General features: G+C 37.2%; 5 protein-coding genes across 7 annotated transcripts; 3 read left to right on the top strand and 2 right to left on the bottom strand.

Annotated features, from left to right (window-relative positions):
- The first annotated feature begins 49 nt into the window (after window positions 1–49).
- Window positions 50–2,020, top strand: LOC114876993 (transcription initiation factor TFIID subunit 13). 2 transcript variants are annotated; one of them, XM_029189025.2, is made up of 4 exons: window positions 51–343; window positions 534–771; window positions 860–961; window positions 1,934–2,020. In XM_029189025.2, exons 1-4 carry the CDS (start codon window positions 317–319, stop codon window positions 1,936–1,938), a joined length of 372 nt encoding a protein of 123 aa, XP_029044858.1. In that variant the 5' UTR covers window positions 51–316; the 3' UTR covers window positions 1,939–2,020. The 2 variants fall into 2 exon arrangements, with proteins under 2 accessions (XP_029044857.1, XP_029044858.1); XM_029189024.2 differs by lacking the exon at window positions 1,934–2,020 and having other exon boundaries at window positions 50–343; window positions 860–1,170.
- LOC114876990 (protoporphyrinogen oxidase) lies at window positions 1,423–3,715 on the bottom strand. The gene is made up of 2 exons (XM_029189020.2): window positions 2,435–3,715; window positions 1,423–2,218 (listed from the first exon to the last, which is right to left on the bottom strand). The coding sequence occupies exons 1-2, from the start codon at window positions 3,539–3,541 to the stop codon at window positions 1,898–1,900; spliced, it is 1,428 nt and encodes a 475-aa protein (XP_029044853.1). The 5' UTR covers window positions 3,542–3,715; the 3' UTR covers window positions 1,423–1,897.
- Window positions 3,716–3,838: 123 nt separating this feature from the next.
- On the top strand, window positions 3,839–5,974 carry LOC114876991 (angio-associated migratory cell protein). Its single transcript, XM_029189021.2, has 8 exons — window positions 3,839–4,075; window positions 4,219–4,429; window positions 4,500–4,756; window positions 4,841–4,985; window positions 5,061–5,260; window positions 5,322–5,513; window positions 5,590–5,771; window positions 5,836–5,974. Exons 2-8 carry the CDS (start codon window positions 4,234–4,236, stop codon window positions 5,906–5,908), a joined length of 1,245 nt encoding a protein of 414 aa, XP_029044854.2. The 5' UTR covers window positions 3,839–4,075; window positions 4,219–4,233; the 3' UTR covers window positions 5,909–5,974.
- Window positions 5,892–7,164, bottom strand: LOC114876992 (UPF0598 protein CG30010). Its single transcript, XM_029189022.2, has 4 exons — window positions 6,781–7,164; window positions 6,638–6,686; window positions 6,348–6,568; window positions 5,892–6,272 (listed from the first exon to the last, which is right to left on the bottom strand). Exons 1-4 carry the CDS (start codon window positions 6,934–6,936, stop codon window positions 6,033–6,035), a joined length of 666 nt encoding a protein of 221 aa, XP_029044855.2. The 5' UTR covers window positions 6,937–7,164; the 3' UTR covers window positions 5,892–6,032.
- Window positions 7,165–7,277: 113 nt separating this feature from the next.
- LOC114876989 (katanin p80 WD40 repeat-containing subunit B1) lies at window positions 7,278–18,659 on the top strand. 2 transcript variants are annotated; one of them, XM_029189018.2, is made up of 15 exons: window positions 7,278–7,592; window positions 7,878–8,008; window positions 8,090–8,434; window positions 8,506–8,696; window positions 8,765–8,915; window positions 8,983–9,146; window positions 9,219–9,340; window positions 9,533–9,586; window positions 9,708–10,251; window positions 10,353–10,644; window positions 10,718–10,897; window positions 10,973–11,049; window positions 11,125–11,199; window positions 13,734–13,853; window positions 13,927–18,659. In XM_029189018.2, exons 1-15 carry the CDS (start codon window positions 7,559–7,561, stop codon window positions 14,057–14,059), a joined length of 2,613 nt encoding a protein of 870 aa, XP_029044851.1. In that variant the 5' UTR covers window positions 7,278–7,558; the 3' UTR covers window positions 14,060–18,659. The 2 variants fall into 2 exon arrangements, with proteins under 2 accessions (XP_029044851.1, XP_029044852.1); XM_029189019.2 differs by lacking the exon at window positions 9,533–9,586 and having other exon boundaries at window positions 7,279–7,592.
- Window positions 18,660–22,810: the final 4,151 nt, after the last annotated feature.

Genomic DNA, 22,810 nt, shown 5'->3' with positions numbered 1-22,810 from the left:
CAATCCGCAGTTCACCAGAATCCATAACTGCGATGCGCAGGTTGGAAGATGGTGGGGGAAAGCAGCAAGTTCTCTGCTAATCGCTTTCCACTTCGTTTGGGAGTATCGCCAATCAGGGCAAAGATGCGTACTGGAGATGCGCGAAGGACGAAAATTGGTCTTTTCGGAGTTATGGACTCTGGTGAACTGCGGTATATATGTATATATCACAATCTTACTGATGAGAATTGTAAAAATTAATTGAATAATTTCAGTTGTTCGTTTTCATCGAATACATTTCTTATATCTGTAAAATTCAAAAAAGTTGCATTAAAGTATGACGACAGAAGAAGGTTTTGAACAGGTGATTAAATTAATTTTTTAAATGTAATTAATTAAAGTATTTCATGATTTTTTTTACATGAACGTATAACCTTATTCTAAAAATATATTTGGACCTTGTTTAATTAAACATTCATTTTTGAAATACCAAAACTTTGTTGGTAAAAAACAGTTATCATTGAAAATTATAAACAATTATTTAATTATTATAGTTCGAAGATGAGGAGGCTGAGATTCCGATTGGTGGAACATTACCTGGCGGTAGGAAACGATTATTTTCAAAGGAATTGCGCTGTATGATGTATGGTTTTGGAGATGATCAAAATCCTTACACAGAAAGTGTAGATTTATTAGAAGATCTGGTTATTGAGTTTATTACTGAGATGACACATAGGGCAATGGAAATTGGACGTACTGGTCGGGTCCAAGTAGAAGATATTGTATTCTTAGGTATTATTAATAATGATTTATCTAGAACATACTTTACATTTATATTTCTTTGAAACTTCAATTAATATATAAAATCTTTGTTTTACAGTAAGAAAGGATCCAAGAAAATATGCAAGGGTAAAAGATTTATTAACAATGAATGAAGAATTAAAGAAAGCTAGAAAAGCATTCGATGAAGTTAAATATGCAGGTACTGTTAATCAGTAAATTCTTTTGATGTTTTATCAGTATCTAAAGCATATGACATAATTTTTATTTTGCTTGAATATTTTGTTTTATTAGAGATTAATCTCATATTCTTTATTGTTTCTTTATTTGTATTTTTTATAAAGTTTATTTTAAAAACACTTTTGTAACAAAACTTGTTCAATCATAAACGAACTATCTAATATTCAGAAATATTTTGTTGATTTTTATATAATACTATCTTTGAGGTAGTTGCACATTAAAAGTTTATACTAAATGTGGAATGCTATGTGCTTGTGTGCTGCATTTTAGTACTTCATGCTTTTCTACATACTTAAAGTACATAATTAAATGCGTATGAATAATAATGTTAAATTGTATTTTTAAATAATAATTTCATTACTATTTAAGATTTCATTTTAATTCTTTTCATTTTAAACTTTGTATAGTATTATATTTATATATACTAATAGCTTCATATTTTTATTATATATTTTATTTTATAAGTAGCTTACCGTTTTAAATGTAAATAAAAACATATATACACATTTATACATGTGAACAAATATTGTATTAGCAATACAAATTTTTAAATAATTTATTTAATTAGTTATTTAAGAAATTATAATTTAGGATAACTGTTTTTTATAATTATTTATATAAAACGTTATTTTATGTATCTATTGCGCTACTATTTATTTGTCAGCATTAAAATAGTTTCTCCCTTAATTACCAATATTCTTCTGTTATTTTGCAGAGTGCTGTTTCAATTGCATGTTTTGATTTAGGTTTACTTACAGCTTACACTTTCGACGATCTTGGCTTCTTAGCTATTTATTACATTATTTTTATGCATGTTTATTTTTTTATTATAGCAAAAATCATTATAATGTTTGCTTGATAAAGCTGGAATTTAAATTTTATAAATCTATTATATATACTAATAGATATTAGAAACAGCTTTTTTTGCTGACAGAATAACAGAAGGGACTGCTAAAGCATCGTATGAAGAACCACATAACGTTAAAGGAATTTTATGCGCGGAGATATATTTGCGGATACGACTTAGTCGTTGTGCATGACCTACTGTGTACTGTGGAATACAATCTCTCAAAATGGAGGTGTTAAATGCCTTGGGATCTTCATCAATGCCCAAGATTTTATTCACATATTTGACTGCTACAGCTCTTAAATGTTCTTCTGATGAACATTCACTAAAGTACTTTTCAAACCATGCCCCTCCCATCATTACTGTCAGTACCTGGATTGAAAAAATTGTAAATATTCAGTGTTAAGAAGCTTTTTTAGTCCAACATGTAATTATAAAAGATTTATGTTTAGATATTAAGGATCATTTTGTGTCATTGCAAAAGTGAATGTATTCAAATATAGTTAAAGAAATAACAAATTGGATCAAGTAATGTAAAAATTGTATAGGGAAAAAGATTATATAATAAATATTTATTTTTATACATACTGTCATTTTAGAGTTCTGAGGAACAATACATGAATCAAATATCACACCTAGAATGGGAATTTGCTCTTTTGGTGGAACAAGAAATCCAAATGCGTTAATAGGTGAAACAGTTTCAGAATATTGGAGATTAACTACAACCATTGTTATTGCAGGTATGCTGCATAATTCTTTAGACAATTCTGGATGTTGCTCTTGTATTAAAGTAGCTAATTTTTTTGCGGGCAAACTTGAAATAATTTGAGAATATTTTTCACTTTTTCCATTTACAATTAATTCTACATAATCTTTGTTAAATATTAATTTCTCACAGTTATGTTGCATTTTTATATCTACTCCACGTTTAATTATATTTTTGGCAATTGCTTGAGGTAATTGTTCCAAACCTCCTTCAAGTGCCCAATTGCGCCACTTTTCTTTTCTAGCTCTTTGTAATAATAGTGAAGGTGTATAATTTGATTTTATAGTTGGATCAGTTCTTTTTTTAAATAATTCTTGAGCAATATTACTATATCTGTTATATATAAGACCTTTAATTATAGAACCATGGGTTTGTTCTGCTTCAAATAAACTATTTATACAAGATTTTGCGCTCAATTTATGTATATCACCCCCATAGATTCCACACATTACTGGAGCAATTAGTTTTTCTGTTACACCTTCACCAAATCTTCTATGTATGAAATCATATATACTTTCATCATCTTTAGAAACTTTTTTTGTCCTAATATCGTTCAACAAAATACTCATCAATGAGTGATTTAATAGTGTATTTTTGGTGATCAACCCCTTAAAATTATTGGGTAAACAATGTAATGCATTATCTGAATAAATATATCGGTTTTCAGCTGCTGGATGGCCAGACTTAATATGAATAATTTTATCTGATAATCCCAATTCCTCTATTAAATTTAATGTATCAAGAGAATCAGCCCTTAAAACTCGTGGACCTTTCTCAAATATTGTTCCATCAGGTTGTTTCAAGGAATGTATCCATCCACCTACACGATTTGAGGCTTCTAATACAACTAAGGAAGTTATTTTTGGATTATTAAGAGCATAATATGCAGCTGATAAACCTGATATACCAGCACCTAATATTGCTGTCATTGTAAATGGTATTAATAAATAGAAGTAAATTTAAAAAACTAATTCTGCCTTTTCCTATTACTTCAATTGTTCTTTGTCAAATAATAAAGAACAATGTAACAATGCTTTTTTTTTCATACTATATTGTTGTAGTATTGTTTTTTTTTTTTATTAATAGAACAAAATAACACAGGTTTACACATGTAAAAAAATAGAAATAATATGCATTTCATCGGCCACAAAATTGGCGTCCATCTAGCGGCGAAAATGTGGAACTAACAAAAGCAAAAATTTCGTTTTTTGACGAACTTTTAGGTATTTCCGAGGCCGTCAAATGATTTTATGACCTCGAACACATAAGAAAAATGTCCTCAGAGTTTATTTAAAGCTTTAATTTAAACACACAAATTCAAGACCCTTTGAAAACAAAGGCATGTCCAATCTTGTGGGATCTGTAGTCACTGGTTCAGAATATCTGAGTGTGTTGACGGGCGTTTGAATTTCCAGTGTTTCGAACAATATATTTCAAGCATAAATCTTATTGTTTAAGAAAAGGTAAAGATTCAACGAATTACATCATTTGCATGTGAAGAACACGATAAATCATTATCATCGATGTTTTATTTACTTTTCTATGTCTCCTACTCAAATATATCCATAATTATATTAAAACATGACCTGTTGCACGCTTTATTAAGTTCTTAGAGTAAATCATGCATAAGGACACACCACCATCCTCTCCAGACATGAGTAATCAGATGGAAGATGAAGAAGATCTGATATACTTAGGTGATGTAGAAGAAGTAATAGATGCATATGATACAAGAGAAATTGAACATGAAGATGGAATGGAAGAAGATCCTCCAGAAGAGGGAGATGCTACTTATGTGTTTACCGGTCATAAACGTGGTTAATATTGTTCCAATTATATTAATATTGATATTAATCAAAGATTATAGTTTAGTTAACAAAATTTTAGGTTCTGTCTTTTGCGGTTCTCTGACCAAAAATGGAAAGTTAGCCGCTACAGGAGGAGAAGAAGACAAAGCTTATGTGTGGGATACATTGTCTGGAGAGATCATTCTTGACTGCATCGGTCACAAAGATAGTATTATCTTTTCAGAATTTAATCATGATGAATCGTATTTGGCTACTGGGGATATGAGTGGTATGATACAAGTTTGGAGAATGTCGGATAAAGCTAGAGTTTGGGATTACAACATGGGAGATGCAACAGTTGGTTCATTACATATTTCCTATGATTTCATGCTATGCGATTATGAATATTAATCAAATGTAAAATTACTTACATTATTCCAGTGGATGAAGTGGCATATGGCTGCAAATGTTTTGCTAGGGGGGTCTGTTGATGGAGAAGTATACATGTGGAAAATTCCTGATGGAGACTGCAAGGTTTTTCAAGGATTTGGATGTAGGGCAGAGACTGGTGCAATATTTCCAGATGGTACTCATCCTTACAGCGTTCTCTCGAATCTTAGGTATTGTAACTTAATTGAAACTGGACATGTTTGTGTTTCAGGTAAACGTGTTGCAGTAGGTTATGAGGATGGAGTTATTGGAGTTATAGATTTAAAGTCAGGTTCTGTGTTGTCATCTATCTCCTCTGTATTGGGTCATACTTCTACTATAACTGCTGTTGATTGCCATTCAGACAACAATCTAATACTTTCTGCAGCTGTAGATGGAAAAACAATAATTAGCACATCAACTACTGGCAAGGTAATAAAAATAAAGATTTTTGTATCAACCAGTATTAAAATAAAATCATTAAAAATTCTAGATAATATCTGTTCTGCAAAGCCTTAATAGTAATGATAACATTGGAAATGCTGATCCGGAAGCTGAAAATAGTGAAAGAAACAATGAGAGCAATTGGGTAGAAACAGCAGCTTTCTGCAAAGATCCTACATTTCAAGTTGCTGCAACTGGAACTGTTAATGGAGAAATCTTTATCTGGGATATCTCAAAACAGGTACTGCTACTTTCTTCGATCTTAATACAGCTTTATCTGAAATCTTAAACCAGTGATTTCTATTAAAACTATATAGGTACTTAGACAAAAAATAGAACAAGAAAGCGGTGTATCGAAGATTTTATGGAAGGGAAACACTTCTATCCTGTTTTCAACAGGATTAGATGGTATTCTTAGGTGTTTCGATGGAAAAAGTGGTGAATGTATACGATCGTTTACGGGTCATACGGCGGACATTCTTGATCTATATATATCTGAGTAAGTAGAAATAATTATAAATATTTCTCTATTCATAATAATAACGTAACAAATATGTTTTCAGAAACGGAGAAAAAGCCCTGACAACATCTGATGATTCCACAGCTAGGATTTTTGATATTTCATCTATACCTTAACGTAATTTATTATATAGCGAAAAATATACAATCTTTGTTATTGACTAAAATATATGTACATTTTATGAAAGTTGTTTATATAATATACTTTGTTTTCTTTTTTAATAAAAAATAAAGTTTATTTTTATTTTATAGTTTGTGCTATTTTGTTCTTACACCACTCTGTATTAAGGGAATATCTTTTACCTTTCCAATTAAAGTGAGTTGGACTATGTTCTTCTCCTTTTTCAAAATTGAACAATGAACTAAACTCAATTGCAAGTTTTGATCTTACTAGACCAATTCCCCCTACTCTTTCCGGTGCAGGATGATAAACTCTTCCTGAATGAACATTCATATGTAATTTTTCTGGTTGAAATGGAACCTGTAATTGTTTTTTTCTTTGTAAATTGTTCCATTCCATTTACCTTAAAAAAGGCTACTTAGTTCAATACTGTACCATTAATAATTCTTCCGCATGAGCATAACCAAACCAATCTTTATTATCTTTTGTTTTTTCATCTTCCAGTTGAATAACTTTTGTGAAGACTATTGGTAAATCATCGCATCTGACAAAATTCCTTTCTATACCACAAAGAGAAACATAAGGAAAATCCTCTCTGTATCTGCTAGTGTCATTTTTTTTCAAGCGCTTGAAAAAGAATGCCAAAAACTTTTTATCTAGAATGATATATCTTATGATACATGAATTGATATATATAACAGATTGTTTTTTTTATTTCTGCAAACCTTTAAAACAAGATGTAAAATTTTTCATCCGAGCATCATCCAAGAACAACTATAAATTCAGAAAGCAAATATAATGTAGTTTAATCATCCTGAATGCTTTCATGTATCAAGCATAATAGGTCTAATAAAAGAATAAATTATACCATGCCTTGGTGATCTATATAATAAAAGTATTCTCTAACTTTAGGTTCTGGTGACTGTCCTTGCACATATTCTACATAATGTCTGTTGAATATCTTGGAAGAAAATAATTTTTTACTTCTACTTGCAAGTACATGTGAAAATAACAGTGAGGACATTTTCGGTATACGATGAGCAGACAGGGAGACTATAACCTCACTGTTAAATGTTTACACGTACGTCATGAACTATCATTATGTCATTCATAACGTAACACATAAATTTCACGTAATAATACGGTATATACCGACAACATGATTAATAAGTCACGGTACAGTTCCCGATAGCGATTTATCAAATGGTTTTTTTATTTCAACGAGCAACAGCATCTGACACTTGCTGCGGTGAAATTCAATTGACCGGAGAGCTGGTGACATCTGGCGCGATCAATTGGAACGTGATCTCGATGGAAACAGAGAACTTCGATATTTCTCAACGTCACGTTAGTTCGCGCTACCCACGGACAGGCAGATTCAAGAAATGAGATACGACGAAGAGGTGGTACGAACGGTTTCAGAAAACGGACAGAAAATTCAAGGAAAGGACTGCCTTCAGGACCACACCGCGGCAAGATGCTGCCGCCCCGTTGAACGATCGTCTTTTTATTAAGCAATAAACACAAAGTAAAAATGTTACCCACGAATTCAAGGAAAAAAAAATTGTGCATCCGCAAGTTGAAATCTCAAATTGTTGTCGTTGCCAAATAAGTCAGTGCACAACGCAATCCTGTGGTCCCGGAATATGGCTTCGTCCACGAAGAGATCATGGAAACTCCGTAAGTGATTGTCTCGTTTTGTATCGTAGGTACACGATTTATTTGAATACATCGGTGCACGGTGTTCATCCAACGGATTACGTTCTGCCGCTTTCTTCTCCGATATCAGTAAACAATTCCTGTTTACAAATCAATTCACCGGATTCAATGGATAAATTGGTCATTTCCATTTTCCTATTATGGTCATAACCTTCGTTCAATGGAATATTCATTGTCTTTATGATGTCACTGAAAGTTGACGTTATGTTCAGATCATTCTGTAATCATGCGTTTCATTTTCTGCAGAGGATTTTGTTGCCCACTCAGCCAACGTCAATTGTCTAGCATTAGGCCACAAATCTGGACGCGTTTTGGTCACTGGCGGTGATGACAAGAAGGTGAATCTATGGGCAGTTGGGAAGCAGAATTGTATTATGGTATATTCTCATGTCTCAATGTTAACATACAGTTGCTTACATGTAATTTATTCTTCACGCTGTTGCAATTAATCCTTTCAGAGCCTGAGCGGTCACACCACACCGATAGAATGCGTAAGATTTGGGCAAACAGAAGATTTAGTATGCGCTGGTTCACAGACAGGGGCATTGAAAATTTGGGATTTGGAACATGCCAAATTAGCTCGTACATTAACAGGGCACAAAGCTGGTATAAGGTGCATGGATTTTCATCCTTATGGAGAGCTATTGGCATCGGGAAGTTTAGATACTGCTATCAAACTTTGGGACATTAGAAGAAAAGGATGTATATTTACGTATAAAGGGCACAATAGGATGGTGAACAGTTTAAAATTTAGTCCTGATGGCCAATGGATTGCTAGTGCAGGAGAGGAAGGAATGGTTAAGGTAATGATTATAGCAGTGTTACTTTAGTACTAATGAAATTAGATGCTCTAATTAACTTCTTTCCGAATTAGCTGTGGGACTTAAGGGCTGGCAGACAACTTAGAGAATTCTCCGAACACAGAGGACCAGCGACGACAGTAGAATTTCATCCCCATGAATTCCTATTAGCTAGTGGTAGCGCGGATAGAACAGTTCATTTTTGGGACTTGGAATCATTTCAACTTGTATCTTCCACAGAACAAAGTCACTCCTCAGCAATTAGGTAACTGTTAATGAATTTTTAATATATCATTGTTTTCCTTTTTGTATTATTAATGTCTTGTTTTTTAGGTGCCTATATTTCAGTCAAGGTGGAGAATGTCTCTTTGCTGGTTGCCATGATGTGTTAAAGGTCTATGGCTGGGAACCAGGTAGAACATTAGATTCTGTTCCAACTGGTTGGGGAAAAGTACATGATATAGCTATAGCCCAGAAGCAACTGGTAAGGACATGTTTGATGATGAAAACTGATGTATCAAACCGTAAATGTATATGTATTAAATTTCCAGATCGGTGCAAGTTTTCACACTGCAAATATCGTCCTATACGTATGCGATTTAAACAAAATTGCTCCATTGGGAGGAGTGTCAGCATCCGGTTCCCCATTTAGTCACGGGAATTCGCTAAGGAAAAGCTTTTCTAGAGAAAGACCACCGGGATTGAAGAAACATACGTAAGTTTTACAATAAATTGTACATTAAATTCTATCCTTTTTCTGTATATAATTGTTCAATTTTTCATATAGAGTAGATGTGCGAACTATAGAAGAGGCGGATAAGTCTGGAACTGATCCAGAGGATGAAGCATCTTTCACCGATACACCCAACGTTACCGAATACGATGAAGTTTTCCAACCAAACAGAGCGCGTAAATATCATACAATTCTATAATTTGTCCTTTGTTGCAAGATCTGTGCATTGTAACATACTCGTATCCTGTTTTGTTCTAACCCTTAATTACCCACCTCTAATCACAAGTCTGAAAATACAAATGCATCTAAAAGTTGAATGTTGTGCTGTATGGTTTGTGAATGAGCATGCTGTGCACGATATGTTTCAGTGTCTCGCACTCCACCCCCAGAACCTGAGGCTTTCGAGGAGCCTCAAGATATAGGTGAGTTCTTTCCGTCTTTTTCCTTCTTCTACACCAAAATTGCATGGACTTCAATTTACAAATATACATATCCGTGCACGATATTGCTTTGTACAGTATACGATATACATTCATTTTTCAGATCCCACACAGCCACAGATATTACAAAATCTTTCTACCTCAATGTCGAACATAAACGTGATGGATTCAGAGGAGGTGCCTCCAATGTTATCGCCATCGTCTCCGCCTCCACCTGCGCCAACGTTATCATTAACGAAACCCGTACCAGTACGTGTTCAACCGATAAAATCATCTCCACCCGTTCAAAGGAACGCGATCACCTCGACGAGTCAAATAAAAGCGAATCTTCAAACGAACAACGGCCTTGGCAGAACGTCGAAAACCCTCGCTTCTATACCTCCTCTCAGACAGAGCATCACGCCTTTTCCTGGAAAGAAAACTACTACAACCAGTGACATCGGAACACTTCCACCACCTTTGGGTCCACAGAGATCAAATTCTACACTGACGCCACGCGTGGCACCAATGGCTGCTGTTCTTCCAGTAATGGACGATGGTAAAATAAAGAATAGAGTACCTAGCCCGGATTCTCCTAAGCACTATTTGAAAAGACAGAGTAGTTGTAGAGACGGAGAACAGGGTTACGAAAGCGATTATCCGGTACAGTAAGTATACACAGTAATTCTCTTCTAATTTTCTGCATCATTTTATTTTACATCGTCTAACATTGGAAGCTGTGAAAGATGTGTTTTCATTATTTTTACAGAATTAATAATATAAGGCACAGTCCCTCTGACCCAGCGTTGAACAGGCCAAACTCTGCGCAATCTAGGTCGACTTCTCTGAACAGAAACTTTCCTACCTCAACGCCGCGCAACGCGACCACAGCTACCACGTTCGTCACAAAGAAATCAAACAAAGCTCAAGTGGCCCCGAATCCTAAGGTAGAAATCCGTACGCCTCAATTGAGGCCAAGCATCGAGACCACAGAGAAAGAAGAATTTGTCCCTATAAATACCGACAAGCCCTATGGTTTAGACGTCGAGGCTTTCCTACCGGTGAGACATTCTCAACTTCGAGAAGCTGATTCATTATAAAACATACTAAACGTAATTGTATTATTCTTAACAGAATCATTTCGCAAGCTCAGCGGGTTTGGGTTACCCTCAAATGGGAGTCCTCAATGAAATGTCAGAAGCTGAGGTACTCAACAGTATGATGAGGGGTCACGAGCCAATGATGGCTGTTCTTACGAGTCGTCATCGTTCCTTACAAATCATCTACTCTCTCTGGCACAATAAAGACCATAAGGTAATCCCTAATTTTTTCATCGAATCATCAATTGATAAATTAGTACAATATTAAGAGAGAATACGAAACTTTCAGGCCGCGGTTGAATCGGCTGTGGCAATGAACGATCTTGCAGTTATCGTTGATCTGTTGGGAATATTGACCTTAAAACCGTAAGTGAAATCATTTTACAATACAATGCGATAGAATTTCACTTTTACATTCTCGCTATTCTTTCATTTTTCCAGAGCAATGTGGAACTTGGATCTGTGTAACGCGTTGCTTACACCAATCGGGGAGCTACTTCAAAGTAAATACGAAATGTAAGTGAAGTCTTTGTTTTCAACACGATACACTAGGCGATAGTGTGTAACGTTACCTCACTGAAACTCAACACTGTACGTGAATCGGGGAAAATTCGAGCCACCCCTTTCACGGCCGAGGGGTGAGGTTCTCGAATGCAAACAGGGTGTTTCAAGTGGGGTCGCGTCACTTCACGCGGCCGACGGTATGGGAATGGCTAATTCGACGAACGGGGGAAACACGAGGCGAAGAGGACTGCAAGGAACGAGGGGTTCGCGAAATTAGCCAAGACAATGGAAGACAGTGGCAGATGCAAATTCGAGCTTGGATTCCTCGTTGTCGCGTGTACTCGGTATCGTTCGAAGGGACACGCGAACGCATATGTTGACGCTCTTCATGGACAGATCCACTTCTTTCTCGTCTGACAGCCGATCATGAATATTAATGATCGCGTAGGAAGCTGTATGCGACTGTGACGCATTCTTTGTTGATTCAGGAAAGCCCGATTCGCTCTTCTCATCCTTTATACTCTTTTTATTTGTTCGTCCTCTTTTTCGGACAATGTTTTCATTTTAGAAGAAGGAAGTTATCTGTCGATTCTCCGAATCGTTTCAAGTGACAGTACAATTGTTCTCAGATAACACAGTTCCACGGAACAAGGAGGAAAATTGAACGGTGCACGCGAGACTGATGTTGGACACGGTGCAATTAACCGGTGCTCAGTTATAAGCTGTTGCTGTCGTGACAGAAGAACGAGCATTTCCTTTCACGTGTGCATTTCTTCCTCCGATGACGCACACAATGCGCATTGTAAATTGTACGGGCCCATTAACGTCCACGGGATCGTGCCTTGTCGATATAACTTCAAGCAACTGCGATCAAATAAGAAACTCGCATAGGCTGCTATTAAATTAACGTTTCATCTTAAACGTGTAATTCCATGGAATTTCTCGCGATTATTCTCTGTAACGTCGCTCGATCCGATTAAATCTGATACTTTCTTTCTGTATTAATTGAAGGATTTAGTCGATATCGCTGCTGGCCGATCTAATAATAGCGTATTCGTTTAGAACGTCGAGTTTAGTAGTCTGGAAAATTGCCGTTTCATTCGTCACGCATACAGTTATTGCCACGATCATCGTCTACTCGCTTCTCTTCATTCCTCGTTTGTCACCGCTATTATTAGAAGGCAAAAGAAAAAAACTGACGTTGTACCAGTAGCTGAGATTACTATCAAGAACATGTGTTCTAATTGGAAGCATTTAGAAGATGAGAATCATGGCAAAATTATAAATGCAAAGTTACTAAATCCCGATAATTAGTTACAGGTGTTTTATGCTCATTCGAAGCTGGAGCATTTGTAAAACATTCATCGCCGTCTTTATTGGTACACTGTTGTTGCCATAAAAGCGAATTTGGATTAATTGTTGCTCGCTCGACAGCTGCCGTTCGTTTGCCCCCCTTTTCCTGCCTTTCCTGTTGAAACTAAAAGAAACATCCTACGCTTTCGTGGGTCGTGAAATTGACCTGTAATTTTCAAGGAAAGTTCACTGAAGTACATACAATGATGAAGATTGATGAATCAACGAATTTCATTTAGAGATAGAAGACGTTTTAGATCACTAATTCTCGAATTTCTTTTTTAAGGTAATTAATTATTGGACTGGTGAACGAGACTCTGTTTAATTCCCTTGTAACTCAACGATCGCATCAAAGTATAACTTGTAATCACAGCTACTTATCATCGAGGTCGATTATGGTACTCTCGAGTCACGGTTGGACAACCGGCGAAAGGGTGAATCCATCCAGCAAATTGCCAGCTAAATATACACATCACGGCCGGCATAACGCAGAGTACAGTTTGCATACAACTAGTCGCCGTTTTCACGGTTCGTTCGTCACGGTCTTTCGTCCTGGTCGAAGGTGGTTGGCTCGTGAGAAAAAAAAAACGAAAGGAGGAGCACACCGATGAATATTCGATCGGATGTCGCGTGCCAACATGGAGGGTCGTTTTCCTCCTCGTTTCCACGTTCATCGATCCCTTTCTTAACAATGGAAAACTCGCTTTCCATGCCATGAATTTCAAAAATCATACAAAAATTCTTTTTTATAATATCAATATTTTAACGCGAGTCGGTGAGAAACTTCTGTACTCTGTCAGGCCCGTTACAAAATGTTCACAAGGCTCACCGTTTCGAAGCGAATGTTACTGTGGAACATTTACGAGGCGGCTCGCACGATTCGTCTCGCCGATTCGAACGGGAGCCCGCGCGAACCCTTTATCGCTCGCCGAAAGCGAGCGTGTCGAATCGTCCGGGCAAGCCTTTCGTGCCTTTCGTTATTTATTGGCGTCATAATGGGCTAATAACACGTTTTGGAACAAACTAGCCGTGACACGTACCGGTGGGTGTTCACCAACGACCTAGCTCCTCCGCCTGCTCTCGTGCTTTCTCCATTCTCTCCTCTTCGAATCGTGATTCATAGCCGGTTGTCCTAATTACTTTTTCCTTCATTTCTTACGGCGTTAATTTAATCCTCTTTGTAATTGTTTCAGGTACATAACGGCGGGCTCCTCGGCGTTGAGACTGATCCTGCGAAATTTCGCCTCGGTGATTAAATCAAACGTGGAGGCGCCGCTTCACACGATCGGCGTGGACGTGTCGCGAGAGGAACGGTAAATATAAATTTGTTTAAAATTAAGTTTATGGAATAAGAAGAGATCATTTCGATTCTCGTTTTATCGATAGCTATCACAAATGTCTATCCTGCTACGAGAAGCTCTCCAGCATTAGGAACATCCTGCTGAAGAAACAGTCGACCTCCGGTAAATTAGGAGCCTCTTATCGGGAGCTGGCCGTTTTGATACGAAGCCTCGAGTGACCACGGTTGAAACGTTTCGAGAATTCGACCAGCGGGTTGGTCGTTACCTGACAAAAATTCGAGGCAGTTCAAGATAGAAGCGGATGGTCGTCGACCAGGAGGGAACATCGTGCTTTCGAATTGCTTCATCCTGTTAGACGGAATAACGGATCGTCTCGTCGAGGATGGTCCCTCCTACCTTCTTCCCTCGTCTCGTTTCGTCCACTGGTCTACGATCGTCGGTATAAGAAACGTGAAACTAAAGTAACCCGATGAGAACGACCCGTGGAGAGAGATATTTTAGGAGTGTAACTCGAGGTGTTGACGATTCAGAGTCGTTCGGCTATCAACCGATTTTTAACTGTACATATATACATATACGTAATGCCTTCGTTGTTCAAGCGTTTGCACTCCTAAATAAGCTGGTTGAACGATAATAGGGAATGTAATTAACATTTGTCGCATGGACTCGATGCAAGACCTTGTCGCGAGTGTTGGCCCGCCCTGTATTCACCGGGGTGGAGATACCGTGTTCCCGAGGGAACGGATAAATTTCTGAGAGAAAAGTTTCGTCGATCGAGACGCTGATCAGGCACAGTAAATATTGTAAAGTATCGTATATATTTATATAATATATTGCCTTATATTATATATACACAAATAGAAGCACGTGCATCGGTGCTCAGAAGATTTGGGACACTTGATGAATTTTATATAAAATTGAGGAAAATTTTATAATAATTAATAATGATTGTAGTTCACATTTCGAAGTAGCAGGTATACAATGAAAATTTGAGAAATTAGAAATATATAAACATAGAAAATTATTTTATTTAATGGTTTTCTAAGTGTTCCAAGAATTTTTAGCGGTGATGCATGCCGGAAGTGAATGTTTTTTACCAAAGTTCGCGACGAAATTTTTCTTCTAAAACGAAACAATTCTCGCGTTCGCGGGAAAGATATGAAACCGGTGGCTTTTTCGACGGCCTTCTTGCCAATCCCGCGTAATTATAACACGGCGATGACGAAGCGTGTTAATTAAGAAGTATTAGGTAGTAACACACTTTTTCTAGACTTATTACGGAAAGATGAGAAATAACAAATTGTATTTTTGCAACAGCCATTTGCGTCCGTTCATTAATAAAAAAAGTTAAAAGAAAGGGTAAAAAAGAAAAACGACAAAAATAATGGTACTTTAAGGTACGTTTTGCTAAAATCCTTAAATATCGCACGAAGGCGAAGATTTTCGAGAGCCGAGAACAGGAAGACTGGTTTTTTTGATGCTCGGATTATTTTGGAAAAGGAGACGAGGAGAATGTCCGTTCACGCGGTACCGCGTGCGATAACCATAACGTTTAAACATTGCGGCACACAGTGACCGACCTGAGGCTAAATTTTGTCCAGAAGCGTTTTTCACGGGATAGGTAGAAGGTTTTTTGATCAGATCCAAGGATCATTTAGAATTTTCCTTGTTCGAGTGCGGGACGAATCGATCGTTCCACGCGCACAACGTTTCTCGCTCCCCTCGTCGCATTCTCGTCTCCTTTTCGCGCAATGTTGGCTGATATTTTTTCCCTCCCTTTCCGTCTTTATTCTTCCGAATTACAAGAGATTTCATAGTCGATAAAACCCCTATAAATTGCAATTTAATCGAACAAAGTCTTACGATAGAGGATGTACGAATGAATGTGTCGTTGTCGTTTGACTCTAAACTTTGGAAATTTTCTTTGAGCCGGGTCTTTGATGCTTCGATAATCATTATATGCGAACGTTACATTTGAATCTTCGTTTTTTCTTTTTTTTTCGTGCATCTCTGAAGCCTTTTTCGTGTTCCAATGACAATTTTTCGGGATCAGAGGAAAGATAGGCTGCCGTAGGATTAAGCGAAACACGGTTTTCTCGAACTTGCGTTTTAGATTAAGCGGAATCGAGTGGATGCATTTAATCGGCGGTTGTTTTTAATCGTTCGACCATCGAGTATTTTTCGAAACAGTATTTTTTTAGAAACCGCGACGAAATTGATGGCGCTCTGTCCTTTTTCAAAACATTCATCGAATCGATTTGAAAGATAAACGGAACTCTAAAATGTATACTTTTGTAAGGAAAAGAGATGAATTTTATCAACAATATGTTTTTATACCATGCGATCAAGTAAATTGCCTTTACAGTGAAACAAAAGAATATTTTTTGTAGACTCCAATAATCCTGTTGCGTTGCCAGTATCTTTATCTACTGGAAGAAAAAAAGAAGTAGATCAAAATTTTGATAAAGATAGTTAAGTTTGCTCTTCGATCCCGCTGAATTCTCGATGGAAGAGAGGACATTTCATTTGACACGTTCGCTACCTATCATTTTCACAAAGTTTCATTTCAAAGCTCATCGTAGAATATAAAAGATAGTATAACGAAGTGCATGGCCTGACAAGTATCGTCGATTATTTAAATGACAGCGCTGGTAGTGAACGAGTTAACAAATGAGAAAAAACTGAGAGAAAAATACATAAGAGCACGAGGAGACTCGTCGTCGGTTCCGTCCAACGTATTTTTGTAAGGGAGAGAAAGTGCGAGAGAGCCGCGAGAGTGAGTGTGACTATACAGAGTGTCTCAAAAAGATGCGCCATTAAAAATATAGATTCCTCGCAAGAAAACAAATCGAAAAGCCCTTTACCGTTTTTCGATAGGATGCTTCGTTTTCGAGATATAAGCGATTAAAGATTGGATACTCCACTTCCGGGGTGCCCTGAACCGGAAATCGAGTACTCGATCTTTAATCACTTATATCTCGAAAACGAAGCATCCTATCGAAAAACGGTAAAGGGCTTTTCGATTTGTTTTTTTACGAAGAATTTAATTTTCATGGTGTTTTAAAATATCCTGTATAATATTCCTTTTAATCATCCACTTTTGGATGCGTCTCTGACACATTAGCTGCGACCCGAATGGATTTTTATATTTCAAATGTTTTTTTACATATCATTGTGAATTTGTAAAGGAATTCTTCCCAAGAAGAGACCGTGTAAGGTTGATTTTTCTACTGTTTTTTAAAATTAAAATATAATCGCGGCGATATAAAATTAACTTTATATCAGAATTCGAAAGAAAGGTTTCCTTTCTTTTTTTTTTTATTCAAAACTTGGAACTTTATAGTAAAGTTCCTTTGATTGCAATTACAATTGACTTGTAATTGATCGTATCCAAGAAGAAGATACACTTTCGCAGCTAAGGTGTTGAATAAAGTTCAACTGAAAAATCGATGAAACGATCCAATTTCCCGCGATCGTTCGATTTTTAATCTGTACATATATACGTATAACGCCTTCATTGTTTAAGCCTTTGCACTCTTAACGAACAAATACTACGAGCTGCCTGCGCTCAATTAATTGTAACACATCACAATATCGTAGAGCTTTACGATCGTAATTAGAAGTGAAGTCGTATTTAATGTAATTTCTTTATTATTTTTTAATGGTACTTTTTCATTTTCTTCAACAAATTAATTTATCTATTGTTGTTAGATAAATAAAGAATTATCTTAAGTTGTTGTATATCGAGTGGTTGATTTTGTAATATACAAAGTTTAATAGCAGTTTTATGACAAATGAGAAAGTACCTAATTAATTTTATTATTTCATCGTGCCAGTTTATCTCTTAGAATCTTTTTTGTTTTCCTGTATGTTTTTATTTTAATTTTCTTTTTTTAACCCCTCAACGTTGGGTAATAAACAAATTAGTACATTTACAGTTATTTGCAATTAATGTTCTGCTTTTACTTTCCCCATGAAATTAACAAAAATTAGAATTATCCTAACGTCAAGGGGTTCACTGACGAAAAGACACAATTATCATCGACTAACGATAATAATTACCCTAATGTTAATTGAAATAAACATTATGCATACACAATTAATGATCGACTAAAGATCAAAGATTCTATTGTACGCCTATTATTAATAATCATCAGCTAGAACGTTCTAGTTTTGTACGTTTAATGTAAATAATGATAACAATATTTTCTATATATATATATATAATTATACATAATAATCGTACTATTTCTCGTACTATTTGCGATCGCACCAGTGCAAAGGATTAAAGGTCTGCTGAGAACGAGCAAGGAACGAATAAAATATATTTTCGTTTACTTTTTAACGATGAACGCGTTTCAAGACTCAATTTTATTCTATTTCCGACTGAACTGATATTTCATGACTATATTTCTAACGACGGCACCCGATAGTAATAGACTCTATTATGAATAATTCAAACGACTGCTTTACTTGATCAACTAATAATATGTATATTTTTAGATCATTTAAAATTAGACTAATAAATTTCATATCATTAGTCATTCAAGTAATTAATGATCAAAAATTGGAATAATTTTAGATTAGTATCATTTTTTTTTTTAATATGTAATATAAGTTTCGATGCACGAACGACAAACTTTTTTGAATTTTCATTCGTGATGATTGAAATGTAAGTTATCGAGCTTCTCTTTATTCCGACCTACTTAAATGTTCATTTCGTTCCCATGTGTCGTTTCTCGTCCGAACTAATCGGTCCTAGAGTTTAAGGAATCAGCCACGAAAGAAACTAAGAAAATAATAATTCTATTACAAAATTTTTGAAGTACTGTTCGCATTCATTTTTCCCCTCCTCCTTTCGAGATGTACAGAAAATCCATCATGGTCCATCTAGATGACGCGGAAAATTCTACTACGCCTTTTTATTCACGTCATCAGATTAGATCGACGGTGGAACTCATCCATCAACTTGTTCGATTCGTTTTTTTTTTTTTTTTCGTTTAACAGAGTTAGATAGGCGAACGAGAGAAAAGAAGTCGCGCCGTGACGGAGGAACCGATCGAGATACCGTGAAACTGAAGCGCAAATATTCGTAATCCGTGAAATATCACGGCGGTTCTAAAACGAGACACGCGTGCCGGCTGTTTGCATCTGGATTATGTATTCATGGGATTATAGGGCCGAGAGGGGTGGCCGTCCTCGGCAACCCCTTCATCGATCAGAAAAATCATCCCAACGAATATGTTATCGCGGTAACGACCTCCTTTTGTTCCCGATTGGAATTTTTAAATTTCTCTCGATACCTCAAACGCATCCCGCGTTGCATCAGGTGCACCGAGGATCCTCCCACGCGAAAAGAGGAAGCCGGATCGTCGTTGTTGTGACGTTAAGCCCTGTTCTTGTCGCCACCTCGAGCGTCGAAAATACTGTTTTCTCTCAAAACGCCGCCGACAATGCCACCGAGGACGATGACAGGTCAGGCCTGCGTAAGCGGATTATCCCTAAACTGTAGAAAGCGATACCCGAACGCACACCTACGCCCGAGAATCGATGATATTGTACTCCCTGTATTTTTTTCTTTTTTTACCGATCTCGGAGCCATTCTCTTCATTTTCGTCTTCTGCTATCCTACTCTACGCGTAATCGCTATCTTCTCGAGATCTTCTTCAAGAAGGAAGCTCATTCAATTTTTCTATCTCTACTTTTTTCTTTCAGCTTTCTTTGTGAACTTCACAGGGGTGGAAATTTATATCCAAGGACAGTCTGAACACCGTGAAAATAACGAATGTACGTTTAATACAGGAAATGAAACGAACGCTCTCTCCATGGTCCGTCGTCCATGGAGGGTTAAGAAACGCATACGTCAATAACTCTGTATACGTTACTCTATATGTCTAAAAGACAAACTAAGGGTAGAGGGATGGAAACTGGATGCTTAAAAAAAGAAGAATAAAAGGAGGGACCATTGTTACCGTTCCTGTCTTTTGCAATTTTAGACACACACACATGTGTAGAGGTACGAAGGGGGTCGAATAGCGTGTGCAGAAATCATTGGCTCGTAAATATAATCGTGTCAGGGGGTTGGGTACCGGCCACCCAGCGATGGGATTGGCTAATTACAGTGCACGGTGGCAAGAGTGACGTCACTGGGCGTGCACGAGCTACGATTGGCCATCAGTTAGGGTGGAAACTACCCTCCCTTTCTGCTCGATCTACAGGGTGTACGTGAAATTGAACGCGGAGGGCGCGAATATGAAAAGGGGACAAAGAAAGGCGAAGAAGGAAACGTATAGTTAATCGATATCATCTAGCCTTTTGTCGAGTATCGAAGAGAAAGTGAGATCGGTCCTGGCTATTTCAAGGGTTTCTAAAAATAGAAGATGGATTTTGGGAATTTTTTAGAAATTTCTCAGCGGAAATTGCCTTCTATATTTAAATGACAAAGGAACGGCTGATTAAAATGCCTCGCCAAATGGCGAATAACGTCCGTGGACGTCAATCAGGGTGGAAGAAGTGTGCGAGAAGGACGAAATAGGAAACGTCGAAAGTGGAGGCTAGCTGGTAAGTTGTAAGAGTTAAAGAGGAGACAGGAGTCAGGATAATTCAAGGAGGTCACGCACACGCCAGATGGATCCCGTGTTCTCCATTTGCACCCGTGGATTTCGTTGGACCTCTTGCACGATATTTGCAGCTGGCAGACGCGCGTACAGCACGTGCTCGTTAGAAGTGGAAGAAATTCGTTTCCCTTCATCTGGCTACTTGGACTAACCTGCAGTGCTTACAAATTATTCTTTTTATTATAATAATCTGTGAATTTAAATTGAATTATCGCAACATTTCAATATTCCAAAGTCGAAATAGAACGAAAGTAGAATAATAGAACATAAGACGGGGTAGATTCTGCTCAGAAAGGCAAGGAAACGGTACAGTTTTCTCGCTGATGAAACTTCAACGTTTTGATTGTAATAACCTGTAAAGTTAAATTAAATTATCGCAACATTTCAATATTCCAAAGTCGAGAGTAGAATGATAGAACATAAGACCGGGTAGGATTTGTTCTGCTCAGAAAGGCGAGGAAACGGTACAGTTTTCTCGCTGGTGAAACTTCAACAGCGATCAGCCGCATTTAGAACGATGGTCACATTGAAAATAATGTTCCGTGACACCGCGAATGTCGCTCCAGCGATCCAGCATCCGTACAAGGCGAAACCGTTATCGTCCTGCCACCGACGATATCCTGAACAGCAACGTGATCAATGCGACGAGACCTTGCGTGTGCCTCTTAGATATTGAATTACGGTATCGATATCGAATTATACGCCGTCTTGAATCGATACCGGTGGAAGAAAAAACTCGACAGACCTCTCTGTCTCTCACCTCTTTCTTCATCCTCTTCGGGATCGAGGACGAAGAGGCGAGAGGAGCCAGGATGTTTCCTTGCGAACGGAGTAGAGTCAACTTTTTGGCGAACCTTCTTTGTCTCTGGTTACTTTGAAACTCGCTAACACACTTTCCTATGTTATTTAATATCAAATTTCAATATTTCCTTTGTTTATCCTTTTGCCAGACGTATGATTCAGCTAACGAGACAAATTTCAAAGAATCCTAAATTAATTCCAACTGTACGGGAATGACGCACGAGGATCGTGTCGCAAACGAGTTATGCATTTATGAAAATGTAACGAAATAAAAATTTCTTTCAGTCGTGAAACACGTATTACTCACTGTTAGGCTGTTGGCTAATCTTAATGTGGCAATTAATTCGAAATAAAAAAGCCAATGGAACGTGTTGCTTACTTTTTCCTTTTCTCTGATACTCCGTCTCAGACCTTCAAGAAAATTACAAAAAAAAATTCTTAGTGAAATGAAATTTTGCTTGTAATTCCCCAAAGAGAAAGGAGACGGATATAAGGAGAATCTTTGTGGCGTACACCAAGTTCCTTTTATGTGGTTTTACCGAGTAATCAAGTTTCTTCAAGGAAACTCCTTCCGATTTTCTATCCTCATTTTTAGCTCAGTGTCCTCTTCTTCAGGATATCTGAAAATAAATATAAATTAGAAATAAATCATTGAATAGAAAATTAAGTTGTTTCTTCGGTATTTTCATGGCGAGTAAAGGCGATAGGATGGTAGAAAGGCACTTCTTCACTTGACTCGTGACTCCTGAGGTGGCTCGTCGCGTCCTCTTTTTCAGGACACCTAAAAATAAACATAAATTAGAAATAAATAATTAAATAGAAAATTAAGCCGTAGAAAGGCACTTCACTCGACTCGTGATTCCTGAGGTGGCTCGTCGCGTCCTCTTCTTCAGGATACCTAAAAATAAATATGAATTAGAAATAAATCATAAAATAGAAAATTAGGCCGTAGAAAGGCACTTCACTCGACTCGTGATTCCTGAGGTGGCTCGTCGTGTCCTCTTCTTCAGGACACCTAAAAATAAATATGAATTAGAGATAAATCATTAAATAGAAAATTAAGTCGTTTCCTCAGTATTTTCACGGGGCGGGTAAAGGCGATAGGATGGTAAAAAGGCACTTCACTCGACTCGTGACTCCTGAGGTGGCTCGTCGCGTCAAAATAAACATCTGTGCCGCTCGATCCTTCGAGGACCTCTTCAGAACTCTTCGGTAACCTCCGTGGAGAGGTGCTGAAGGGTCAGCTTGCGCAAACAGGGATCGACTATTTTCTATTTCCGGCATCTAGCATGCGTGGAAAGTCAAACGAGTGATCGATGGATCCCGATCGGTTTCTCTTTCCAAAATGTAACACCGAAAATTTATTCAAACGACTACGAACGATGGAGAAAAAAAAGTATCCAAAGACGGCGCTATCCCCCTCTCTCATTGCCATTTAAACGGTTCAACGTGGGTGTAATTGAAAGGCGCGTAACGGCTGATTACCGAGTTTCGGAAGGGGTCTATTCAGCCCCCGGTGGCACAAAAGTGCGAAGACAATGCCGGAGCCGG

Source organism: Osmia bicornis, chromosome 11 (assembly GCF_907164935.1).
Source record: "Osmia bicornis bicornis chromosome 11, iOsmBic2.1, whole genome shotgun sequence".
Taxonomy (NCBI): Eukaryota; Metazoa; Arthropoda; class Insecta; order Hymenoptera; family Megachilidae; genus Osmia; species Osmia bicornis.
Note: the sequence above shows the minus strand (reverse complement) of the source record. Positions and strands in the feature narration are given on the sequence as shown.